Source organism: Chaetodon auriga, chromosome 18 (assembly GCF_051107435.1).
Source record: "Chaetodon auriga isolate fChaAug3 chromosome 18, fChaAug3.hap1, whole genome shotgun sequence".
In the NCBI taxonomy this organism is placed as follows: domain Eukaryota; kingdom Metazoa; phylum Chordata; class Actinopteri; order Chaetodontiformes; family Chaetodontidae; genus Chaetodon; species Chaetodon auriga.
The window spans coordinates 18,893,103-18,915,883 of record NC_135091.1 but is presented as its reverse complement, the minus strand read 5'-3'; the positions used below and the strand labels follow the sequence as shown (position 1 = coordinate 18,915,883).

Here is a 22,781-nt window from a genome sequence, read left to right as displayed (position 1 = left end):
TCTTCCATGCTAATACTGCCACATCTGGCTGCTAAAAACTTGAGAATTGATCTTGGAGCTCATCAAAAACTACTATCTGTAACCAACATGGCTCCACAAAAATCTCAAACTTGGTTCTTCTACAGTGTGGCAGTATATGGAAGACCACTAGGGTCAGATTTTCTCATAATACTATTCTGTCTCACTTCACTACCATAGAATAAAAGGTCAAAAAATAAGGATTGTACCTTTAAGTGTTTCCATTGATAAGACCTATTAGAGGGATATGTCCAGGTTCCACACACTGCAGCACCCACATGACACATGGAACAAGAATCCGCAGTAATTAATAACAGCATTATTAGACATGGACAGGAACATAGTGTGTAACAGCAGAACATTTTAGCAAAAACATTGGACATATCATAAAACACTGCACAGGTAAATGAACTATGTGCAATGCCAAACATACCATAATTTACAGAGCTACCTTCTTATGTATAAAATGAACATTTTATCCAACATGTATCCTTCGACTGTGCGCCTGAGCCTTCTTGTAGTGCTTGTCATTGAAGTAAAGAATCAAATTCTCTCAACATCACATGCATTAGCAGTCGTGGGCCTGACAGTTGACCTAAGTAACCTTACAGAGCTACACTATGTGGAAGAACTTGCATGTGATTGCTAGAGAAATGGTTACTTTATTCAGTGATTTGCACTCACATTGCTCCATCAGAGCTGGGAAATAAAACCAAGTTAAATAACCACGTGACAGCAATAGAGTTGGAATCAAACATATGATGTGAGTGCTCATTTTCACAATTTCAAAGTTTTTCCTTTCCGGTCTAAATAGTATATTTTTAAGTAGCTTCAGTTCAGTTTCATTGTTTTTTACTTCATCTGTTGTAATCAGATTAATGTAATCTCTTTACATGTAATCCAATTATCTCCCCACACTGCCTGTCATGTGCTCACCAGTAGAGATAGTAGAAGAAGGAGAGGACAAAAAAGGACAGCTTGCACCAGGCCTCCTTCAGGCAGAACTTGAGCGTGTCACCGTTCATCACGGACGCCGGGTCGTAGAGCAGCTCCTTAGTGTCCGTTGGGGAATGGAAGTACCTACCACAGAGGGCAAAGACCACATCGCGGGTAGTTGACCCGTTCCAGACCCCCGCGGGAGGGGGAAGGAAGGAGGGACGAAGGGAGATGATGGGAGGAAATGGGGAAGGAAATAGTATGGAAAAAGATGGCATGATGAGTTAAGCGGACACCATCATGCAGCAGACGTGGGCAAAATAGTAGATGAATATGTTTGTGGAACCGTTTGCTAAACCCGTCCCCTGAGCAGTGATTGTATAGTCGAGCTGAAGTTTGGACAGACGCTTAGCAAAAGTACAGGGAATTGATTAAGCAGTGTCTTTAACTGTCCTAACTTTAGTTCCAAATGTTGGGAAGGTACTTAGCTTACTACCTTCTGCAGTAACCTTGCATTACTTTCAAAGCCAGGTATCATATCTTTAGCGAAGTATTTTGCATTGTATTTTGAGAAGTTATTTTGCAGGGCTGCAGGCTACGTTAGAAAAAGTTTCATCCAGGATCGACAGATCCACTGTGTAGTCTTCACCACTGCTTCAGAGCCACAATGCTAGTATAGCTAACTGGAATGCCTGCAGCATCCTCAAAGCCTTTTCTCTTGTAAAACATACGTAACCTCTCCAATACTTGTCCAAAAATGTTACTGTACAGCGAGCATCCAAACAGGGTTAAATTAGAACAAAATACCAATCCAGTCTTACAACTCTGATGCCAAAAAAGTTGGGACAGTGCGTAAAACACAAACAAAAATAGAATGCAATGATTTGCAAATGCTTTCTGACCTGCATTCAATTGAATATAGCACAAAGTCAAAAATACTTAATGTTCAAACTGATAAACTTGTAAATATACCCTCATTTTGAATTTGACGCCTGCAACATGATTCAAAGCAGGGACAGGGGCCTGTTCACCACTGTGTTACAGCACCTTTTAAGTGTTTGGGAACTGAGGACACAAACTGTTGAAGTTTTAAAGCGAAATTCTTTCCTACTCTTGATAGACGACTTCACTTGCTCAACACTCCAGGGTGTCTGTTGTTCTATTCTGTGCTTCATAATGCACCACACATTTTCAGTGGGGGACAGATCTGGACTGCAGGCCAGTCTAGTACCTGCACTCTTTAACTATGAAGCCACGCTGTTGTAGCACATGCAGACTGTGGCTTTGCATTGTCTTGCTGGAATAAGCAGAGATGTTTGAATAGCAGCATATGTTCCCCCAAAACCTGTCTGTACCTTTCAGCATTAATGATGCCTTCTCAGATGTGCAGTTATGTTAGAAAGGAAAGTTATCACATTCTGTTTTATTTATACTTTAGACAGCATCCCAACTTTTTTTTGGAATGGGGGTTGTCCATTTTTCCCCATCATACTATAATTCATATTATTCAAGCTAACTAGATACCCTGTTTGTCTGAGCAAGGGCCAATGTTCAGTATTTCCACACAGCGCTACTGCCATAGCCTGCTAAAGCTATGCCTGTGCGATGTCAGATGTTGAATTGAATTTTTTTTTTTATCATTATTTGCAAAGTGTAGATATCTGTAGATATCAAAGGCAAGTTTGGAAATCAAGGACGCATATTGTTTAAAAAATTTTGTGTGGTACATTTACCACTATTATCAATGTAAACTCAGCCTGTTCTCACCAGAAAACCAGCCGTAAAGGTTGACTTTGCAGGTTAGGCTAAGCAGATTATTATGACCAGTGAATCAGTGTTCCCAAACCTAACCACGTAGTTTTGGTGCCTAAACCTAAACGAAGTGTTTGGCAACCTTAACGTTGTAAAGATATGAGCGCAGGCTTTGACATACTGGCCTGTTGTTGCATCCCTCCAATAGTGATATATGTCATTTTGGGAGTCATTGCCAACCAACCTATTCCATCATTCAGGTATGACGATGTGTTCGTAAACTTGTGCTATGCTAAAATGGAAACCTTGACAGGTATAAGTGAGGAGATGAGGGCTTAGCAAAGGATATCCTGATAAAGAGCAGCTTGTTGGACTTGTCTTTTGGAGCAAAAAAGTTTCCAACAAGACAAACAAAGCATGATGAGTATTCAAATATATATTTTCACCCACGTCAGTTATGGAGTTCTAAAGGTATCAGGGCTGGGGTTTATTAGGTTTCTAAATCCAGTCAGCTCCGTACAGTAAATTAATTACTCCAGCTGCTGTGCATGAAAATGAGCACTGAACAATGATTTTCAATAAGGCTTTAAAATGAATTTTCAATGAAACAGCCATTTATCACCTGCTGGCTGATTTAAAAGCTGAAGAGAAAATCCACACTATAATGGAGTCTGCATGCGTTATTGCGATGCTTTTAGCATAATCAATATTTGCAAACACAAACAGCTCTCTCTCTCTTAAAGCTGTGTAAAATGAAGATGTCCAATGTCACCAAAACACAAAACCTGGTGGTAATTAATAGCAGAGTGGGTTTGGGGAATTGTAAGAAATTTCCTGGAGCTTTTGCATCCCAGTGAGACTTATTTCAGTGGGGCTGTTAGAGTTATGCAGTAGAAAATATGTCATACAGAAAATGAGTACTCGAGAAGAGTCACCATGAGAAAACATGACGAGGGAATTCCAACTGCTGCCTGTTGCTCTGAGAGAGGGCTGTTTATGTACTGATACACAATTGCCTCATTACTTTTTATAGAGGGAAATTTCCCTTCAATGGACCCCAGAGCTGATACAAATGAACAGGATTCTGGAACCATGGATAACTGTATATTAATGTAACAGACCAGCTGCATTAACAGAGTTACTTTACTACAGGTTATTTTTTTCAGTCTTTGAGTCCACGGAGCCCGGAGAATTTCACACATTTAAACATTCAAATTATGTTTTGGAGGGTATGATGGGTAATGCAGTCCAACCAGGAAGCTGCCACCATTATGCATGTGGTCTGTTCAGTCATCACCCAGGCTAACAAGATGGTTTATGCATGTCCACACAGTATGTTAATTCATGTACGTTGGCTGTATGCGACTGTGAAATGATCGTACATTTGGTTGTCATGAATTAATTACAATGTACATTCACTAATTCAAATTTCTGCTGCTCAATAGATGACTCATGCATGTATGAAATCTTCAATAATGCAGTTGAAAATGCATTTTGATGTATTTTGAGTGTGACAGAAGGGTTTTGCAATGAGTCACTGAATATAATTGCCATGTATTTCTACAAAAGATACATGCATAAATGACTGATGATGAGGTAAACAAGGTTAGCTAATAGATAGCAAAGTACGGCATATGATTAGCAAATAGAATTTCTTTTATAATAAACAGAACTATAGACACCACAAGACAAGTGCTTCATTGTATGTCATAGACATTTAAAGATGCTCAGTGTGGAAAAATCATCCAGTGTATGCTGAGCAAAAGACATACCCACCCATCATCACACACACACACACACACACACACACACACACACACACACTTGGAAAAGGATTCAGCTGGCAACTGAAGCATTTTAAGAAACTACAGCACTACATGGCCGGCATATCTTGGAGAATCCCTCTATGCCCCCGCATTCACATATTGTGAGAGCTTTTAGTCTGGCAAAAATGTATTTTTTTTAATAAACAAGGGAATGTCCCCCATGAATGGACCAGCTACTTACATCATCCCAGACTTTACGTAATGAAGGTTCCTCCTCTGAGCCCAGACACAGACATGCTTGTATGCCTGTATGTACACTAAAACTGTATTTGCTTGTTGTCATCATTCCTCTTACTCAAACTGACCATTAAAAGAACCCTTTCTAACATGTTTCCAATGAAAAAGACGACAGAATCTACAGTCTTCTTCAGGAAGAGGGAATTTCATTTAAAAAATGATGTAACTTGTCAAAGATACTCCTTTCATTTGACTAACTCAGCTGAAGCCTCATTTAACTTCAGACACACACAGACTTTGGAATGCATTTATCCACACGATGAAGATTGTCCTATCACTAACACTGGAAGCACAGCAGAGATCTCTCAATAAAAAGCAAACCTTTAAATAATTTGATGATTCTCAGGCGAGGCCTTAATGAGAAAGCACTGCTTCTCCTGGCTACAAGACATCCCTCACTATAAGTTTCTATTGGCAACTGATCGAGCTTTGCTGCCGGCAAAGCTGTCGATCTGGCCTTAAAGCAGCCCTCCCAGCAACAGCTGTAAGCTCTGCAGAGCATCGCCTGGACTCACGAACAAGAAGCTCCACATACGCTCACACACATACACACAAACACATCCATATGTGTTGGTGTGATCATGCACTGTATCCATGAAGTGTGTTTTAACAGCTCACTCTCAGTGTCTCCCTCCCTCCCTCTCCTCTGAATGACCTTGTCAATATTAGATCTCTCTCCTATCACTCACTTGCTTTTTCCTCTCGCCTCACCGTCCTGCCTCCTGCTACCTCGTCCTTCATTCTCCACCCTCCTCCATCTCTCTCTTCCTTTCCTTGTCTTCTCATCTCTCAGCTGTGCAGGAAGCAGCATGTGTAGCCAGTGGGCATCTGGCACAGTCTCCAATTAATGAGACAGCAAGATGTTTTTCTCTTTGGCTCTCCTCTCTCCTCTCCTCTAATCTCCTCTCCTCCTCTGCTCTCCTCTCGTTCTCTCTCAGTCTGTAACTTCCACCAGCTGAGCACAAGCTTAAACCAATCAGGCTGCCAGCAGTCTACGTCTAACCGGCAGGAAGAGCAGCAACAAAGACAGAAAAAGACAAAGAAGGAGCAGCAAAAGAAGCCTGAAGATCACTGACTGGTGACATATTTTTCAGACGTTGCCTTTCAGAGGCTCGAGATGTGCTAGAACACTGATATACGCGCTTTTAACGAACTTGTTCCTCTGTGCCATTGAGCTGCACCGTTGTCCAAAAAAATCTATTAGAAACACTACAATGAGCCAAACTGTTGAGATGTTCTTTCATTGCACATCATGAACACACACACTTTAGATTATTTTGACTCAATCCCACAGACAACGTTCTACTCTCATAATTTAAACTATAAATGCAAATCCATAATCTAAGATGTGCAGATTAATACACGTTTCTTGCACAAGAGATTATGCACAGCAGCAGAACAGTGTATGTGGAATAAAAACTTGAAACCGCATCGTAGGAAGATGTTAAATATCAGACGATTCAGCAAAACTCCAGCTTACGTTCCATGCCACCTGCTCCACACTGCCACCACTGTGCTGCAGCTCAATATGGACATAATTCCTGGGTATACTGGAAAACACAACCACTTGTCAACACTTAACAACTGCAAGTATGTGCTTTATGTCATGTACAGCTTTTCATTACTGTTTACTCCCTATTTGTTTTCCAGCCACAGCTTATTTTAGCCTAAGCTTAGTTTTAACCATCAGTGAAAACCCCAACCAAGAGGATATCTTTTAAGAAGCAAGGTCATAAATCTGAAAGTCCAGGAATATACACACACACACACACACACACACACACACACACACACAGACACACACATACATATCATGAGAGATTGGATAGTTACCTCCACGTGTTGTAGAAGAGCAGGGGGATGTTGAGGCCCACAGTCAGCCACTCCTGGGCACACAGGAACATGATGCAGAAGAGTCCATGGATGGAGTACTCTGGTAGCACCAACTACAAAGAGACAGAAGCAGGAGGAAGAGGAGGATGAGTCAGATAGAAGAGGAGTAGAGCGAAGAACAATCAATTATTCACACTTAAATCACTGATGAAGCTACTTTGATGTCAATAAGCAGAGAGTCAGACACCAACACTTGAGCACGTCTCTTTCTCCTTCTACTCCTTTACTGCACTGCTGGTGATTAATGCTACTAAATGTAAATACTGCTTGAATGACATTTACTCTAATATTAGACCTGCATGAATGAACCAACACTACATTAAACTTAACTACAGGGTAGTTGGTTAGCAGATGCCACATTATCATTTTAATGCCCACAGGTGTAAGAAAACACCTCAAGTATTATCATTAGCATTCAAATCCTTAGCCTAGCCTATATTTAGCCACTGCAAATCTATCTATCTGCAAGCATTCCAAATGGCTAAATGCCCCCATCTAGATTATGGAGAGCTTAGCTTCACAATAGGCAGCACACACTGATGGCAGGGCTCCACCATTATCATAATAACTCGAGGGCTCAGCCCTCTGAATGCAGGAAGCAAGAAAACCTCCTGGCAAACTGCAAGGGTGAAGATGTGTGTGTGTCCTCACCACCAATCCTCCGCCAAGCCCATCTCCCCCTTAAAGACCCCCCCCCCAATGAAAAGTTTTAACCCTGTTAACATGTCCATATGATGTTTTTTTTTTATATGTTAGAAGACACATCATAAGAAAAATAAGTTGTCAATGCCACAGCTGAGCATTTCCACCTTGGCACTGCAGTGACACGGATTCAGAGAGCCAGCATTTATATATAAGGAAGCAATCCTGTCAGCTTGAAGGATGGGGCTGCAGTGAAATCAGGGGTATCAGAGGAGAAGCCAGCTGTAGCTACACGTCAGCATTTTGCAAGCTAAGTTTTGCTATTTTCAAAATTTTCAGAAAAGGAGAAGTAATGAGTCGTCTTGTATTACCAAAGGATCTGAAAATCAGAGTCAAAACTCGGGTTTGGAGCAGCCATTATTCAGAGCTCTGTTCTGAAATTTTTACACAAAAACAGATGGATTTTGCCACAGAACTTATACTGAAGCCTGATGCTGTTCCATTCAGCACAGCGAGTACGAGCCAGAATGATGGCTTATTTTTCTTGTTTTATTCAATGACTGTGTCCAAGAAATGCACAGTGTGCTAGATAATGTTAGCCAAAGTTAGCCTGCCAAGATACATTATGATTCATGTCAAATGCTGACAGGACATTTCATATGCCTCGGGGATGTTGACGAAGAAAGTTACAGCGAACGTTATTAAAAACAGTTTCAGATCATAAAGCTGATGAATTAGAAGAAGAAGAAGTTTTATTCATTAGGCTACGACTTCTGATAGAAGGTTCACATGACATTGGTGTTGTTCACAAACAACAGTCCTCATAAGCTGCCCGTATAATATTAACAAGATCGTTTAAGTGCATATGGCAAGTTTCCCTTCAGAGCTTTCTGCCAGAAAGCGCTGTTTGTGTGTTTGACTACCAGAGACGAAGCTGAGCAGGTGTGCTTGAGCTGCAGGCGAGTGGTGGAGGGGTGGGTGGAGATAGAGGTGGAGACTGTTTGCATATTCACAGAAGGCAATGAATGTAGCCAAAAGCATGTTCTTGTTACTAAGGAACTTCTTGTTCTTTTACCTTCATCAACAACTCTGGTTTGAACTTTTTTAAATTCAAAATGACACAATGACGAGTAGCTGTGCAATCATTACACTTGCCCATAGTCTGTGACATGAATTGAGAGGTATGTCTAATATTTTAAAGGGTCCTGTCTGAACATTACGTCAAGCTCTTATACAACCTTCATGTAAACAAAAGTCACACAGCGACACAGACTGCTGAATTCCATACACGTGTGGCTTTGGGCACCACAGCCTATGGACTGCTTGCATTGGCTACCATCATGTTAGCAAGCATGATGGTAGCTAATGTCAGAAGAATCAGGTCAATGACTTATCATTCATTTGGGCTTCTACTGTTTAGCTTGGCACAGATAAACATTTCATGATGATTTTAAGTGACTGACTCAAGAGAATCTTGGCAAAAGAGGGAAATTCAATGTGTCAATGCAACTATATAAAAAAAATTATAATCAAACTTACTGCAGCAATAACAGTTTTTTTTGCTACTTGGGGACTGCAAAACGGGCTATAAAAACAACACTGACCGATCTATACTTTCTAAAGTTGCTATGTTCACCAGCTAGTTGCTAATTTTGTTTGCCAGTTGGTGCCGTGTACAGCGAATTTATCTTAGTTTATGGCTGCTGGAATCAAAGTTGATCAGACCTGTGAGACTGAACCTAAACAGTTGGCAACTGCTGGCCATAAAATTAAAGCAATGAGCTAAAAGACAGTGAAAGGGTCATCGATCTACAATGAAGTGATAATTTTTTGTGGGTTAGGAGTGACATCTTTTACAGCCAGCTGATCCATTTTCTGTATAAAAATATGAATTAGTGCACCTTTAAATCCCATGTTATTACTACTCTGTTGAAAATGCACATGCAAGAAAACTATTGTAAGTGACGACCACAATGAATGTTGTTTGGGTCTGACCTAACTCACTTATACAATAGTCTAATAATAGAAATGATACCACACTTCATGACAAGGTGCAAAACACAGCTGATGTGCTTACGTATGTTATGTGTGCACATATTCTTAAGCTGTGTGTTGCTTTAATTCCCTTCCTTGGAGAAATAGCTGTAAAACCCACATTTTGAGTCATTATCACGCTGAAACTATGCTTTTCAAGAAAAAACACGCAATTCAGGAAAAAGAAAAAGCTTTTGAAGTGTTGAAAGCAAGAAGAAAGGGAGATGCAAGATATCTAGATAAGAGCTTGTCTGCCAAAAAACCCTGTATAGTAAGGAAGCACACTGAAAAGAGCGTGATGACTGAAGAGATCTGCAGCTCATTGTGCAAAATGCCGCAGTTTTGAGAAACACTTACCATGTTTTCCTCTGTATGACATATTTACCAATTCTTATTACTGTATTGTTGCACTGTATTGCCGACATTCAGCATTCACTTTACGAACTTTATATTTGTCTCAGCAATGAAAGGAAGTAGATTTGTGTGAAAAGCTGATTCGAAATTCTGTCTCCAAAAGGACATGTAACACTATCATCTGCTCTGATAAAAATGTTTTCTTTCTAAATTGAACAAAACTATGTTTCAAGACAAAATTGGCTTTGTGCCTCAATCTGAGGAATCAGGGAGATATAGCAGACATAACAGAGAATAAAGTGCCATCTACAAAAGGCTCAGTTTCATCAGAAGAAGCCAAAGGCAAAGAGAGGCTATGAGTGCAGTTATTTCTCAAATCCTGCTTTCTTTCAAATTACAATGTTGTGTAACAGTATAATGTCAAGCTGCCTTTGTTACTGATCTACCACTTTATTTTAAAGCCACACTGATCAATATCTGTGTATCAACAATGGGCCAGATGACTAATATGAATGGGGTCACCCTGTGAGACAGAAATTTCGTGTATTTCCGCTCATTGTTCTGGTTTTACAGCTTCACTTCTGGTTCACTCTCATCAAGCCCATTTTCAGCAGCAGCAGTGAGAAAGCTCTGACAAACCAAGTGTACACGACCTGCTCATCACAACACGACACACAGACAAAGTTAGCAACGAGCTTGTGCACACAGTGGAGCATTCAGCAGACAAAGAACAAACTCTAACCTAGGGCCACTCTCCCCAGTGGTGGAAACCAAAACAGAGCTTAAAGGAGAGTTAGTATCTGACTTGAAATTGGGAGAAGCTTTATGTCTGCTTGATGTGTACAGTAAACAGGAAACTTGAAAATACTAACCAAAACAACTTGATTAGGTCTTAATTGCCAGCATTGCATTTAGAGCTTGATTCACTGCCAATACACCAAAAAGGACAATTTAAATGAGACATTAATCTTTTTTTTTTATTAAGTAATAAAAGTGATCTCAATAACTAGAAACAAAAGCTTTTTATTTCAAAATTATGAAGTAAATTTCCTGTTGCTTTTCATACCTAAGCACCAGCTACTTCCTCAGAACTGACAGTGTTGCAGATTATCACTTTAGGTTAGTCTAAACAGATGCATAATCTTTGCCCACCTCCAGAGTTGGCACGCAACCTGGACCAGCCTGGCCTGCCACTCTACATGGGCGCCTGAAATTGCATGCCATGCAAATCTGTGTGAACACCTACCTGAGTAACCCAGATGCCTTAGTCCACTGAAATCTGCACAAGCTTTCCACTGTTTTAGCTAATGTTATTCACAAAGAAAGCCACTTCACTACTCATGTATATTTAACAGAGTACAAGGCGACACATTACGCTGCCATTGTGAACCGCCTGGCCTTGAACATTACTGTATACGCTGCCATAACGAGGCAGTGTTCAGGATGCATTATTCAGATGGCCACATGCCTCCTAATAACAGAAAAACACATTTTCACTGAATAGCTCTTCAACAGCAGGGGACGAGAAAACTGCTGCTAAGACAAAACCTAAATATATCCATTTGCTTTCACACATACAGCAGGGAAGCTGTGCGCACGCACACACACACACACACACACACACACACACACACACACACACACACTCCAGCATGCTGCATGCATGCAGTACATGGACGAGAACACACACACATACAGTCTCCCCTCCCCACACAGACAAAAAGCTCATTAAAAAACAAATAGTCACACTGAGCTTTACATACTCCCTTTTCTGTGCCCCCCCCATCCAAATCCCGAATGCATGTTGGCTGACAGCACTCAGATGAAAGAACAAGGATGATACGTCACTCTAGCAACCACACAACACCAAGAAGTACATAAAACTTTACTGACGACAACATAACAATCTGATGTGGACACGAAAAGGGGGAAAAAAAGAACACCCTTGTGTCCCTAAGTGGCCTTGTAAAAGAATGGAAAATAACTACAGCGCTTAACAGGAAAGCATGAAAGATATGTTTTTCTGTAATGTGCACGGTTTTGTCCATCAGGATGTCATGTCGTCTATTAATAGTTGAAGAAAAACAAGTGGCTCAAACCAATTAAACATTTAAAGTTCCCCACTCCTACGGAGCTGCAACTTGGGAAATTATACATAAAAGAAGTTACTGAAAAACTGCTCTGTTTATTTGGCACATGGGTGTTGGCTGGTGGGAAGCCTGTGAGGGTATACCGCCTCTGGATGAGCGGCAAGTTTGAACCCAAAAAGCAGAAGCACCGAAGCAGACAAAGAAGTAAGAAAGGTTAGTTTGCTTTGGTAAGGCAGGCAAGGGTCAAAGGCGTTAGATCAGGCAAGCAAATCCGACACGGGGCAGGCAGGGAAGTCTAAAGACTAGAAATCAGGCAAAGAGTCAAACAGGCAGATCAGGCAACACATGAATCTATTAGGATCTGCCCTTGTGTCTGTCCCCAGTGTTTTCCTTTTTCCCCTTTTACCTCCATCTGTCTGTCCGTCTGTTCCCTTGTCTGTCTGAGGCTGGGCGTGGTTTACTCCACTCCCTGCTCTCACCTGCCTAATCACCTGCCCACCTGCCTGGCTTTCTCCTCCAGTGGTTGCCAGATCGTCCTGATCCTTCCTGTGGGTAATAGTTTTTGCTTTGTGTGAGTATCGCTGAGACTACGTCTTCAGAATTCCTGCTTATGTTGGATTATGTTTTTTATGTTTTGAACTTCCACTAAATGTTTTCTCTTTTTCAATGCCTTCCAGCTACGTCCAGTGTCTCGCTCAGCCTTGACCCCTCCAGTTGTTTGTTTCACTTTCTGCTCCTCAGTTTAATTTTTGTATAATATATTTACTTTCTTGCATTCATTCCGCCCAGTGCATCTGCATTATTTGAATCCAGAAAACACTCCAAGGTTAAAGCCTTAACACAAAGCTCATGAGAGAGCTGGGCAAAGAATAGACAATGTGGCAGGAACTAATGAAACAAACTAATTATATGGGCTAATTTAGCAAGTGGACCTCGACTTGCAGGTAGGCTACTGGTAATAGCCTTTTGTCAGGCGTCTGATTGGCCAACATTATGTTAGAGTTGGGGTTATATCGCCACTTTGTGGTTTGGCATTCTCTTGACAGTGCTTCATTTGTGTTTTTGCATTTTCATGTGGACAGAGATGTTTGTTAAAAGCAGTGGCTGTGTGGAAAGGATTTTGTCTTGAATGAAGGAAACACCCTGTTTTTAAAAAAATGCCTGCGTACACAGGGACTCTGCATCAGTGATACGATATGAAAAAAACAATGGATGAAAAATAGTGTTGGCAGGGCTCATGACAGAGGGCTCTTATCCTTTTTGCTGGTTGATTAAGATGCCCACAAAGAAGAGTTGAATCTTGGAGAAACTGCACTGTCCGCAACCACAGATGCGCCATTACTGACGCACTCTCATCATTACAACAGGAGTTAAAACTGGTGTTTGTACTGTAGACAAATATACAGTATGCACACCAGAAAGCTGCCCAGCCTGCCAACTTTGTACAATGCTGATTGTTTGGTGCTGTTTAAATAACTACGGTGAATCTTGGTTAGTGACAGAATTTTTGTTTCTAAATGAGGTAGCCTTACTCCAGATGTCCACTGCAAGCCGCCGCATGGACTTCTGTTTGAGCCGCATCTCTGTCACGTCTCCAGTGCTGTTTCAGTGTCCACTGGAGACATTTCATAAGAGCATTTTAATGCAGTCTGTCTGTCTTCAGATAAGAAGGAAAACCATAGCATTCCTTCTCCTGTGTCACTGAATTCATCTGAGAAGTGACATACATACTAAGAAAAACTAGTTTTGTTAAATTGTCAATAATAAGTAGAATCACTTCACTGACACAAGCTGCTCTGGCAGATGGTGAAGCAGAGAAAACAGCTGCATGTAAACCATGAGTGAGGCACTTCAGTCACATCTTCACTGGATGCAGATCTGAAAACGGCTCTGCTGGACATTGGGAATGAAGCAGTATCAGGAATACAGTACCAAGAGACAATAATCAACAAGCAGCTTCACACTGTTGGCACAAGTGTGGGCTGTGGCAATACATGAACATTTGAAAGGCTTGTGTCAGCAAGCTACAGTTTTTTGATTGCAGATGTGCAGTGCCATGCACAGACAGGTTGAAATACCATTACCGGAAGGCCGTGTGCACCATTCAAGGTCAGCTGTAGAGCCAGGGAACGGGATACACTAAACTTCTTTGTGCTATTTACAATTTGAGCATAAAGCAACACTATTCAGTCAAGGTGTTGTGAGCATTCAGACCAATTTGTATGAACAGCTGTGCTGCAATTTTGCCGCATTTTATCACTGTTTGATTTCATTCGATGATGGAAAAACGGTGGCTGTGTTTATTGTTTATTGTCACAAACAGACTGGATGTATTTGTCAGTCCACCATCACAGAAACCAAACCAAGGTCTAAACCTGACCTTGCAATCCTCCCGAGCATTCTGTTTTTTTATTTCACGGCTCAGTTAGTGTGACATATTTGTTGCTGAGAAAGAATAGAAAAGAAAACATGAAAATTATATACAATTACTAAAGCTCATTGTACACTGCTGGCAATCCTGCTGCTTTGCATTCAGTGAACATGTTCACTCTACAGTGAATATGATTGTGCATGTGTGTGTGTGGTGTTGGGATGTATTGGAGCATATGCATTCAATTCCCATGCTAATGGGCAACAAACTATTTTCTTCCTTCAGTTGCAGATTGTTTAGATTGTGTGTGTGTGTGTGTGAGACGACAGAGGGACCCATCTGGGACTGTGCCTGGCTGGGACTGAAGATCTGTTTCTCTTGCTGTGGTGCCCAGGGGCCGCCCTTACACCCATCTGATCCACCCAGCAGCAACGTTGACGACGTTTCATTCATGTTGGAATTTGTATCTTACCTCAGTCACTCCAAGTATCTCATGATACACAGTGTCACTGCACTTTGGAGCACTTCCTACAGCTGCAACCATGTTGAACGGCAATCTCACACCACTGTGGATATCACAGAGCTGAATGTGTACAGAAATGTATGAATATACCGCATGTATATCACCTCTGAAATCTCCATAGAAATGAATCTCACCTCTTTCAAACCACCCCAACGTAAAATGTACATCTAGAGCTTCAAAAGCATCTTTGCATGGCTGCTGTTTTTCTTTGTCTCATTTTTTTCACAGCACCAGCCAAAAATTAAGAAAGTTAGAACAGCTATCTAGAGTAAAAACAGAGCTTTTTTTTCTTCTGGCATGTCCTGAGAATTTCATACCATTCTGGCATTTCACATTTTATACACAGTATGGGAGCACTGAGTGTCAGGAACTCAATGGGTACACTTCAAACTACATGTTGATAGCTCATTCGCCATACATTCAGTGGTGCTAACTTGCCAAGAATCTAAAGAAATATTGGTAAAAATGTGGAGCTCAAGACCAAGGCCACATTTTTATTTTCTGGCATTTCACAAGGGTTTCAGACTGCGCTGTCAGTTCACATTTGATAGACAGTATGCAGAACTGAGTGACAGGAACCACTATGGTGAAAAGTAGAGGTGACACAGATTCACATCTACATAAATGAGAATTTAAATTTGGTGCTTAGCTTGCTGAGTCCCCCTGCAAAATCCAATATTTTTGTATGAATTATGTATGAATTGTGTATTATGTACAGTGTGGGAGAGGAGTGGAAAAGAGAAAAGAGAAAAGGAAAAGGTATGGAAAAGGGCAAAATGCAGAAAGCAACAACAGGACAGTGAAGAGTTACAGCATTTATAGCAAATTCCATATGCTTTAGGACAGATAGTCTTTGTCGATTCTTGTGGAGGGGACTATGGATTTTATATCAAAAGTTGAATGTGTGAGAAATCTAAATGGGTTTATCTTTGACTGTACATAAAAAAAACTTTATATAAAAAAAGCCAAAGACAAAATCTATCCAGGACATACAACAGAAAAATGTCAGACGCAGAGCTGAGTGTAGAATGCCGCACACACCATCCTGTATGTCCGTTTCACCACTGAGTGTGGGATTACTTCATTTTGATACGCTGGAAGATGGCCAGAATTTTTCCATCATCTAAAAGCCTTCTTATCAGTGTCTTGAATAACATGTAGTTTGGAGATATAAAACAGCAAAAATTTTCAAGATGTACAAAATCATATGCTGACTTCCTCACATTGCTTATTTTGTATGACCAACAGACAGACAAAGACAATGAAATTTCCCAGATATTTAGCAGCAAGTCATCATCACTGGGAAGTCAGAACCAGCAAATGTTTGGTGTCCTGACTTAAACAATGGAGAAGTTTTTGACCATTAGACCTACTGGTTAGAGTAGGAAAGTTTTTAGCTTTGACTTGAAAATGGTCAGTTGGGGCTTGTCTAATATCATCTGGGAGAATTTTTCATTTTGAAGTCATTTCTCAGGGTGACTGGAAGGGAGCATAAGGATTTTAGAACTGGTCTAATATGGTCATATTTCCTTGTTTTTGTCAGGACTCTGGTAGCGGCCTTCTGTATCAGTTGGAGTTGCTGAAGAGCTTTTTTTGAAAGCCCTGTGACCGGACCATTACAGTAATCCAATCCTGGAAATAAGAGCATGGGTAAGCTTTTCTAGGTCTTGCTTGGACATTACTCCTCTGATTCTTGCAATATTTTTTGGATGGCAGTAAGCAGACAAACTGACTGATTTGATGTGATGATGGAAATTTAAATTCATGTCCAAGATAATGCCAAGATTTCTGACTTGACTCCTTGCTATGAGAGACAGGGCGTTACGGTGAGAGCAGACATTCTGTCTTATCTCTGTTCAGTTGTAGAAATTTTTGTCATTAATTTGTTGATCCACCAGATTCATTGTCACCCGGTTTAGGTGAAATGTAGATGCATGTCATCTGCATAACTGTGGTAGACTACTTTATTATTTTGTATATTTTGGCCTAGAGGAAGCATATCGATGTGAAACAAGAGAGGTCTGAAGATGGACCCTTGTGAAACTCCACATGTCACAGCCATTGGCTCAGACACACTGTTACCAACAGAGACAAAGTACTTTCAATCATGGAGATGACTTGAACCACTTAAGGACAGTCCCAGAGAGTCCCACTTCTTCTAATTCTATTTTTTCTAATCATTACTATAGAATTGTAAGGTCCACAGTATGAAAAGGGGCACTAAGACATTGTATTAAAAGAGACTTTGTTCAGGCGGATGTCATTTAACACCTTTATATGTGCAGTCTCAGTGTTATGATCTGGCCAAAATCCTGATTGAACCTTATACCCCATTGATAAATTATGAAGTAATTGGTGTGCAACATTTTCAATGACTTGGTAGGTTTTGCTATAGGCTGCTATTTTAGTCCAGAGCCATCAAGGCTGTTCTTCTTTAGAAGAGGCTTAATGACTGCAGTTTTCAAAGCCTTTGGAAAAATGCCACATTGGTTGTTAACCATGACAATAAGTTCTTTCATCAAGCTGTTTTAAAGGAGGCTAGTAGGTAAAACATCAAGGCAACAGGTGGATGAAATGAGATTGGAAAAAATTTCTTCAAGTTCTTTGTTGTTCATGGGTTTGCATTGTGTTATAGCTGCCAATTACTTCCGATGACTGTGGTAATGATTCTTTTTTGCCATTGGAGTTGATGGTGTATCTGATACCTTGAGCCTTGTCATTAAAAAAACAAAAACAAAAACAAAAACAAAAACAAAAAACTCACTGCAGTTGCTGGCAGAAACTATTTTCTGGGATATTGGAACTAGAGGGTTGGTTAGCCGGTCAGTGGTAGCAAACAAAATCCATGAGTTACGTTACAACTCGCAATGAAATCTTTTACACTGTTAGAACGAAGAGGTAAAATAACCAGGATCTAAATGTGTAGCATATAATTGTGGCTGAATAATTGGCAATTTATGACAGCTTCTGGCAGAAAAACACAATGCTAAGGAATGTGCTGCAAACTTTATGAAAAATCCTATGCAGGAGGGAAATAGTGATTACTTTTCCATCAAGCAACTAATTAATTAATCAACTAATTGTTTCAAAACTTCAAACCAGTGAGATTTGTTTCCATGAAGGCACACAAAAATCCCAGACATGTACTTGCCTCAGCCAGGTATAACTATCTCCACGAATCCTAAAGATAATTCATCAGTAAACTAATCCATTAATAACAGCTCATGAGGACATGCTGCTGCTTTGACTTCAACTCAGCTAATTGCAGTGTCACACTTTCAGATGAAAAGCACATTTAGACCAAGATGCTGCATGCACATCATCCCCCTCCTCTTCCTTTGATTTCATTAGCTGACGATGACTGAACACACAGCCACCCTCTCTCCAACCCTAAGCAGCACTTCCTCTGAAGTGCAGCTCTTGAGCTGCTACATCACAGCTCTGCATACGGATGATATCACATCGTGTTTCCATCGAGTAAAAAACTGTAGAAAACCTTGCCCGTAGCACTAATGAGCTGCAGCAAAGATATAATTCTACATATCAATTAGACGGTCAGCTTTAATCACTTCGCACTATGATGTAGTTTCAGATTAAACAGTGAGTGATCTGCAGGTCGATTGAATCGCTCTGGTTATGCACTAATAGATCAGATTTGTTTTTTTTGTTGTTTTTTTTTGAAGAAGAGAAGTGCATTTTTATTGATTTTCTGAAACTATTTCTTAACTTATTTGTAAGATCGGGAAGGGTTCATGCCTTGCTTTTCTCAAGGCTTTGTATGTACAGGCTGGCACTTAACAGTGCAAGTCTGTACAATGTCCGCAAATTAATTGCAAAACAGAATACATGGGTGTCAATAATAAGAATTAACATCATTATTACTAATTTCGGAACTGCATGTACTTTATGCATTACTGCAAAATAAGTTATTGTTTATTTTTTTGCTAAATCTTTTGCAGAGTTCATCAACTACTATAGATAACCTTTTTTCTACAGTAAAAAGGAGACCACAAATACAATGAAAAGTAAAGTTGGAAAAGGAAAACTGACAAACTATTAATATAAATTACCCTGTAGAATACAGATGGCTGAACAAATAAACAAATTATTATTAATGCAGTCTCATTCAAGGACTTGCATGCATCTGTGGAATCACACTGATCGGACTGCAGACCAGTATCCTCCTCCTGAAATCTCATATGCTTTTCTTAGCAGAACCACCAAGAAGATCTAGCATTCTAATGTCTAAAAACAGTATTAAAAAGTTTTTAAAACGGTTAAAAAGTAAGCACTTTGTACACAGTAAATCTGTCATTTTTTTGTGTGAAATTCACCACCCTCCGATTCTTTTTCCCTCCATCCAACCTGCATCTTCAAACACCATCAGTCTCTCCAAAAGACATGTCCCTGCTTATTCACTTTCGTTTGCTCTTTTCTCCTCTGATTACCCCTGTGCTGACGCAGCTCCCAGACCTCTTACTGCAAATCACCATCCAACATAGCAAATGAGAGCTCCTGCCCACGCTCCTTTCAGAGCCCAAGTGGAACCTGACAGGGCCGCCACAACTTGGCCTCAACCTCTCCAGGTCCAATTAGTGAGGCCACCAGCCACAGAGTGTGCTCACTCACGGCTGAAAAGAGGCTGGAGAGCTTTTCAAATGTGACTTCTCGGGCAGGCCTGCTCTGAGGGACGGAGGGGTAGGAACACCGGGTCACTGAGCCAAGTAATGAGGGGAAATAAATAAGTAGAAAATAAAAGAGATGAGTATGAGACAGAGAAAAGCCGTGCTGTGTTCTGTATGCAGTTGTGCAAGCCCACAGTTTCACAGCCTTCATTTCATCTCTCCCAAGTCACGCTGCTGTGTCACCCACCTAGTTGTGCAGAGCGCAGAACAGCAGCAGGTATGAAAACACACATAAGCAGTGCAGTGTGGCTGTGATGATACAGACATTTCCTCACTCACTTAACACTTAGACTTTGATTTGGCTGACTGACATCTGACAAACCTTGGTTCAAACCTCTTTGATAGGCAGACAGGTGCAGTATCTAACACTCCTGCTTGACTTTAATTCATCCCATTAACATTCTTGCCATATATTCTGGTTTTTGAAACACATAGACAGATAGCTAGAACCTTAACCTCCCCACTGACGTGCATGCTCTCCCCGGACTGGTACTGTATGAACACAAAAGTCACCCCTCACTCAACCACATCATTATTGAATGTGCCAAATGAAAATCAGGGACCCCCTTAGGAGGATCAGCTTCAGAGGTTATGGGCACTCTACATAATGCGGGCATCAGGAGCCATAATAAACATAAAGAGTGACTTATCCCTGTGCAAGAAAGCACACATCTGCCCACAAACAAAAGAGTTACAGTAAGATAAACTTGAAACTTTCTACCAGGTGTTTTCAGCCTGATTAGCTGGAGAATGGAGTCCTAATTTTCATGTTTTAGTCAAAGGTGCCATGTCTAAAACATACATGATGTGCATCTGCTATGGCTAGCTGTAGCAGTTCTGTTAACTTCTGCTAATCGGTAAAGAACTAAAGACAGTTTAGTTTAAGTCCATTAATTAAAAGGACAAATGAATCGGCAACTATTATGCTCATTAATTAATCAGAATTTTTCAAGCCAAAATACCAAACATTTACTAATTCCAACTTCTCAAATGTCAGGATTTGAGCTTTGTTATATATCAGTAAATTGTGATGGTCATTTTTTTTGTACATTGTTTTACCACAATACGAATGCACATTTATCTATAATGAAGACAGATGTTAGTTGCAGCCGTAGTCTGGTCGAAACGTGCAACTCAACTTTATTGTTTTTTGAGTCTTTTGGTACTGACCCATCTTGCAATCTAGTAAAAACGTTGATTTTTACAATAGCTGGGAAGGTAAATGCTGAAATACTCAGCTTTCTGGACAGGTCAGCATTACCTGACCTGGGTCAGTGTATTTCATGTGTAAAGGCAGAGACAAGTGAAATTTAATGACAAATTACCATAACATCACATTGTATCCCACATTGCTAGTTAAATAGGACGTTGACTGACTGATTTAATAGAAAAAATGCTGACTTGACATTTTTATTTGCAACTGCACACTTTACCAGCCAAAGGTCAGCATCAAAGATGCTCACTAATGGAAAATCTGTTTTTACTTGCAGATAATCTCTGAAAGGAAACCCTTCAAATATGGGTAAAGCACTCCTCTTTCCAGAAACAAGTGGGAATGGCTTACTTTTTGTCCCAGTATGTGGCATCTTATATTTCAGATAGTGCAACTCAATAACGTCTTTTTGTTAGCGCCACTGCCTTGTGAAAGTACATGTTTAAAACTCCACATGCCCAGCGTGTAGTTTCCAGCAAATAAATTGACCTTCATATAAAATAGGTGGAGTTACCCATTAAAATGTATGTACACATAGTGTAAATCATCATGCAAATGATGTCTCATAGGAAATATGACAAAAGAGAGAATATTTGCAGCAGTAGTAGTGACAGCATACAGCAGAAACCACACCTGAATTCATGTATGTCAGCACAGGAAGGCAGCAAGTCGACTGCAGATGACCACCACAGATGTACGGGAGTTACCTTGCCAACCAGGAAACATATGGCTTCTCCTTCTCCAGTCTCTCACATTCATCTTCATCAAGCACACCATACTCCTCTCCACCTAATTCATTTAGATCCACTCCTTCACTCTGGATGAAACTTGGCTGTTCATTTTAGCTGCAGCAGCTTTTCTTCCCCACTTTAACATCAAAAAGGACCCACTCGCCAATTACTGTCTCAAACCCCTTCAGGACAGGCAACTGTAACTAAGCTTGGCAAAAAATAATTGTACATATTTTATGACCTTTAGATGATTCATATTCCTGTGAGATGCCATGGAGCAGGGACATGGTTCATTTAGCTGTTCAAACAGAATTCAGATGAAACAAAGGCACAACCTTGTAATAAGGCTTCTGTTACAGTAGGTGGGGGACCTATTATATTCATTATCTTGATGTAGTTTAGTTAGAAGTTGAATTAAATAAGCTAAGGTGAATTAAAGTAGAAGTCAATGTGGCACAATAATAGACAGTGATCACCCACAAACACTGGCCTCTGTAAATTAGCGACCTCTAGTGGTAATATAACATCCGAGCCTACAGTAATGTAGTGATCTGACCTGGAGACACTGAGATGAATGAGCTGAGAGCAACATAGAGCTTGCACTATTTTTCACCAGCATTGTTCTTCTTTCCATATACAGTAAGTCGTGAGAAAAGAAAAATTTAAAATATGCTAAAGCCGCACAAAATTGCTCACACTGGCGCTTTAAAGCTAGCCTATGTAACTTATGCTGAACAGTAGTAGCTGTGGCCAATAATGTTAAATGCAAAAACAGTGTAACAGGAGAAAAGAGTCATGAAATTAGTAAACTCACTCAGGAATCTTTTTACAGAAAAATACGTAAAGTTTCCTATCACTGGTCCCAATTCACAGTGGCCGAAAACATTTTCATTACCAGAAACCAGTAGCAGTGTCAGACAATGCCTGTTCAAAAACAGGTACTTAAATCCAAAACAAATACTACAATGGAAATGTGCTGCAAATAAAAAAAAAGTGCTCCAATAGAACAATATAAAGTCTAAAACACACAAACTCTGAAAACAATTTTAACAAAAAATTGCTGCATATCCAGTCAACACAGCGGATGTTCTCCAGGCCTCTAGGGGGAGTACCAGACGGGACACTTTGTTTTTGATGCAGGAGGAACAGATCAGCTACCTTTTTCTTTGGATATACAAAACCATGAGTCAGTGCCGTGATTGCACTGATAATACCACACTGCACAGGAAAACTAGAAGTGTTAAATAAAGTAGTTGCATCAAGACGTTGAGACCTTGGATATTGGTAAAACATGTATATTGTCTAAATATCGATATTGCTAAATTATATAGATATTTTGCAGATATAGGGATCAGGCACGGCAGCAGTGATATATTCCTTTCTAAAGGACTGGTTTCATCGATTGCTGGGCTGCTGAACGACCACTTTCCCTTGAGCTGAAACATCAAAGGCTCCTCTTCAGCTTAAATAAACCGA

At 40.3% G+C, this 22,781-nt stretch overlaps 1 protein-coding gene across 5 annotated transcripts in view; it reads right to left on the bottom strand.

Moving 5' to 3' along the window:
* The window catches only part of cnih3 (cornichon family AMPA receptor auxiliary protein 3), an 83,267-nt gene that overhangs the window by 10,860 nt on the left and 49,626 nt on the right, over positions 1–22,781 (bottom strand). For 2 of the 5 annotated variants that reach the window (XM_076756337.1, XM_076756339.1), the window contains exons 4-6: positions 6,604–6,715; positions 955–1,102; positions 228–283 (exon numbers count right to left, since the gene is read on the bottom strand). In XM_076756337.1, the coding sequence (XP_076612452.1) occupies positions 256–283; positions 955–1,102; positions 6,604–6,715 (288 nt within the window). In that variant the 3' untranslated portion in view covers positions 228–255. Of the gene's footprint in view, positions 1–227; positions 284–954; positions 1,103–6,602; positions 6,716–22,781 lie in introns of all 5 variants that reach the window. The other 3 variants (XM_076756340.1, XM_076756341.1, XM_076756338.1) reach the window with 3 other exon arrangements.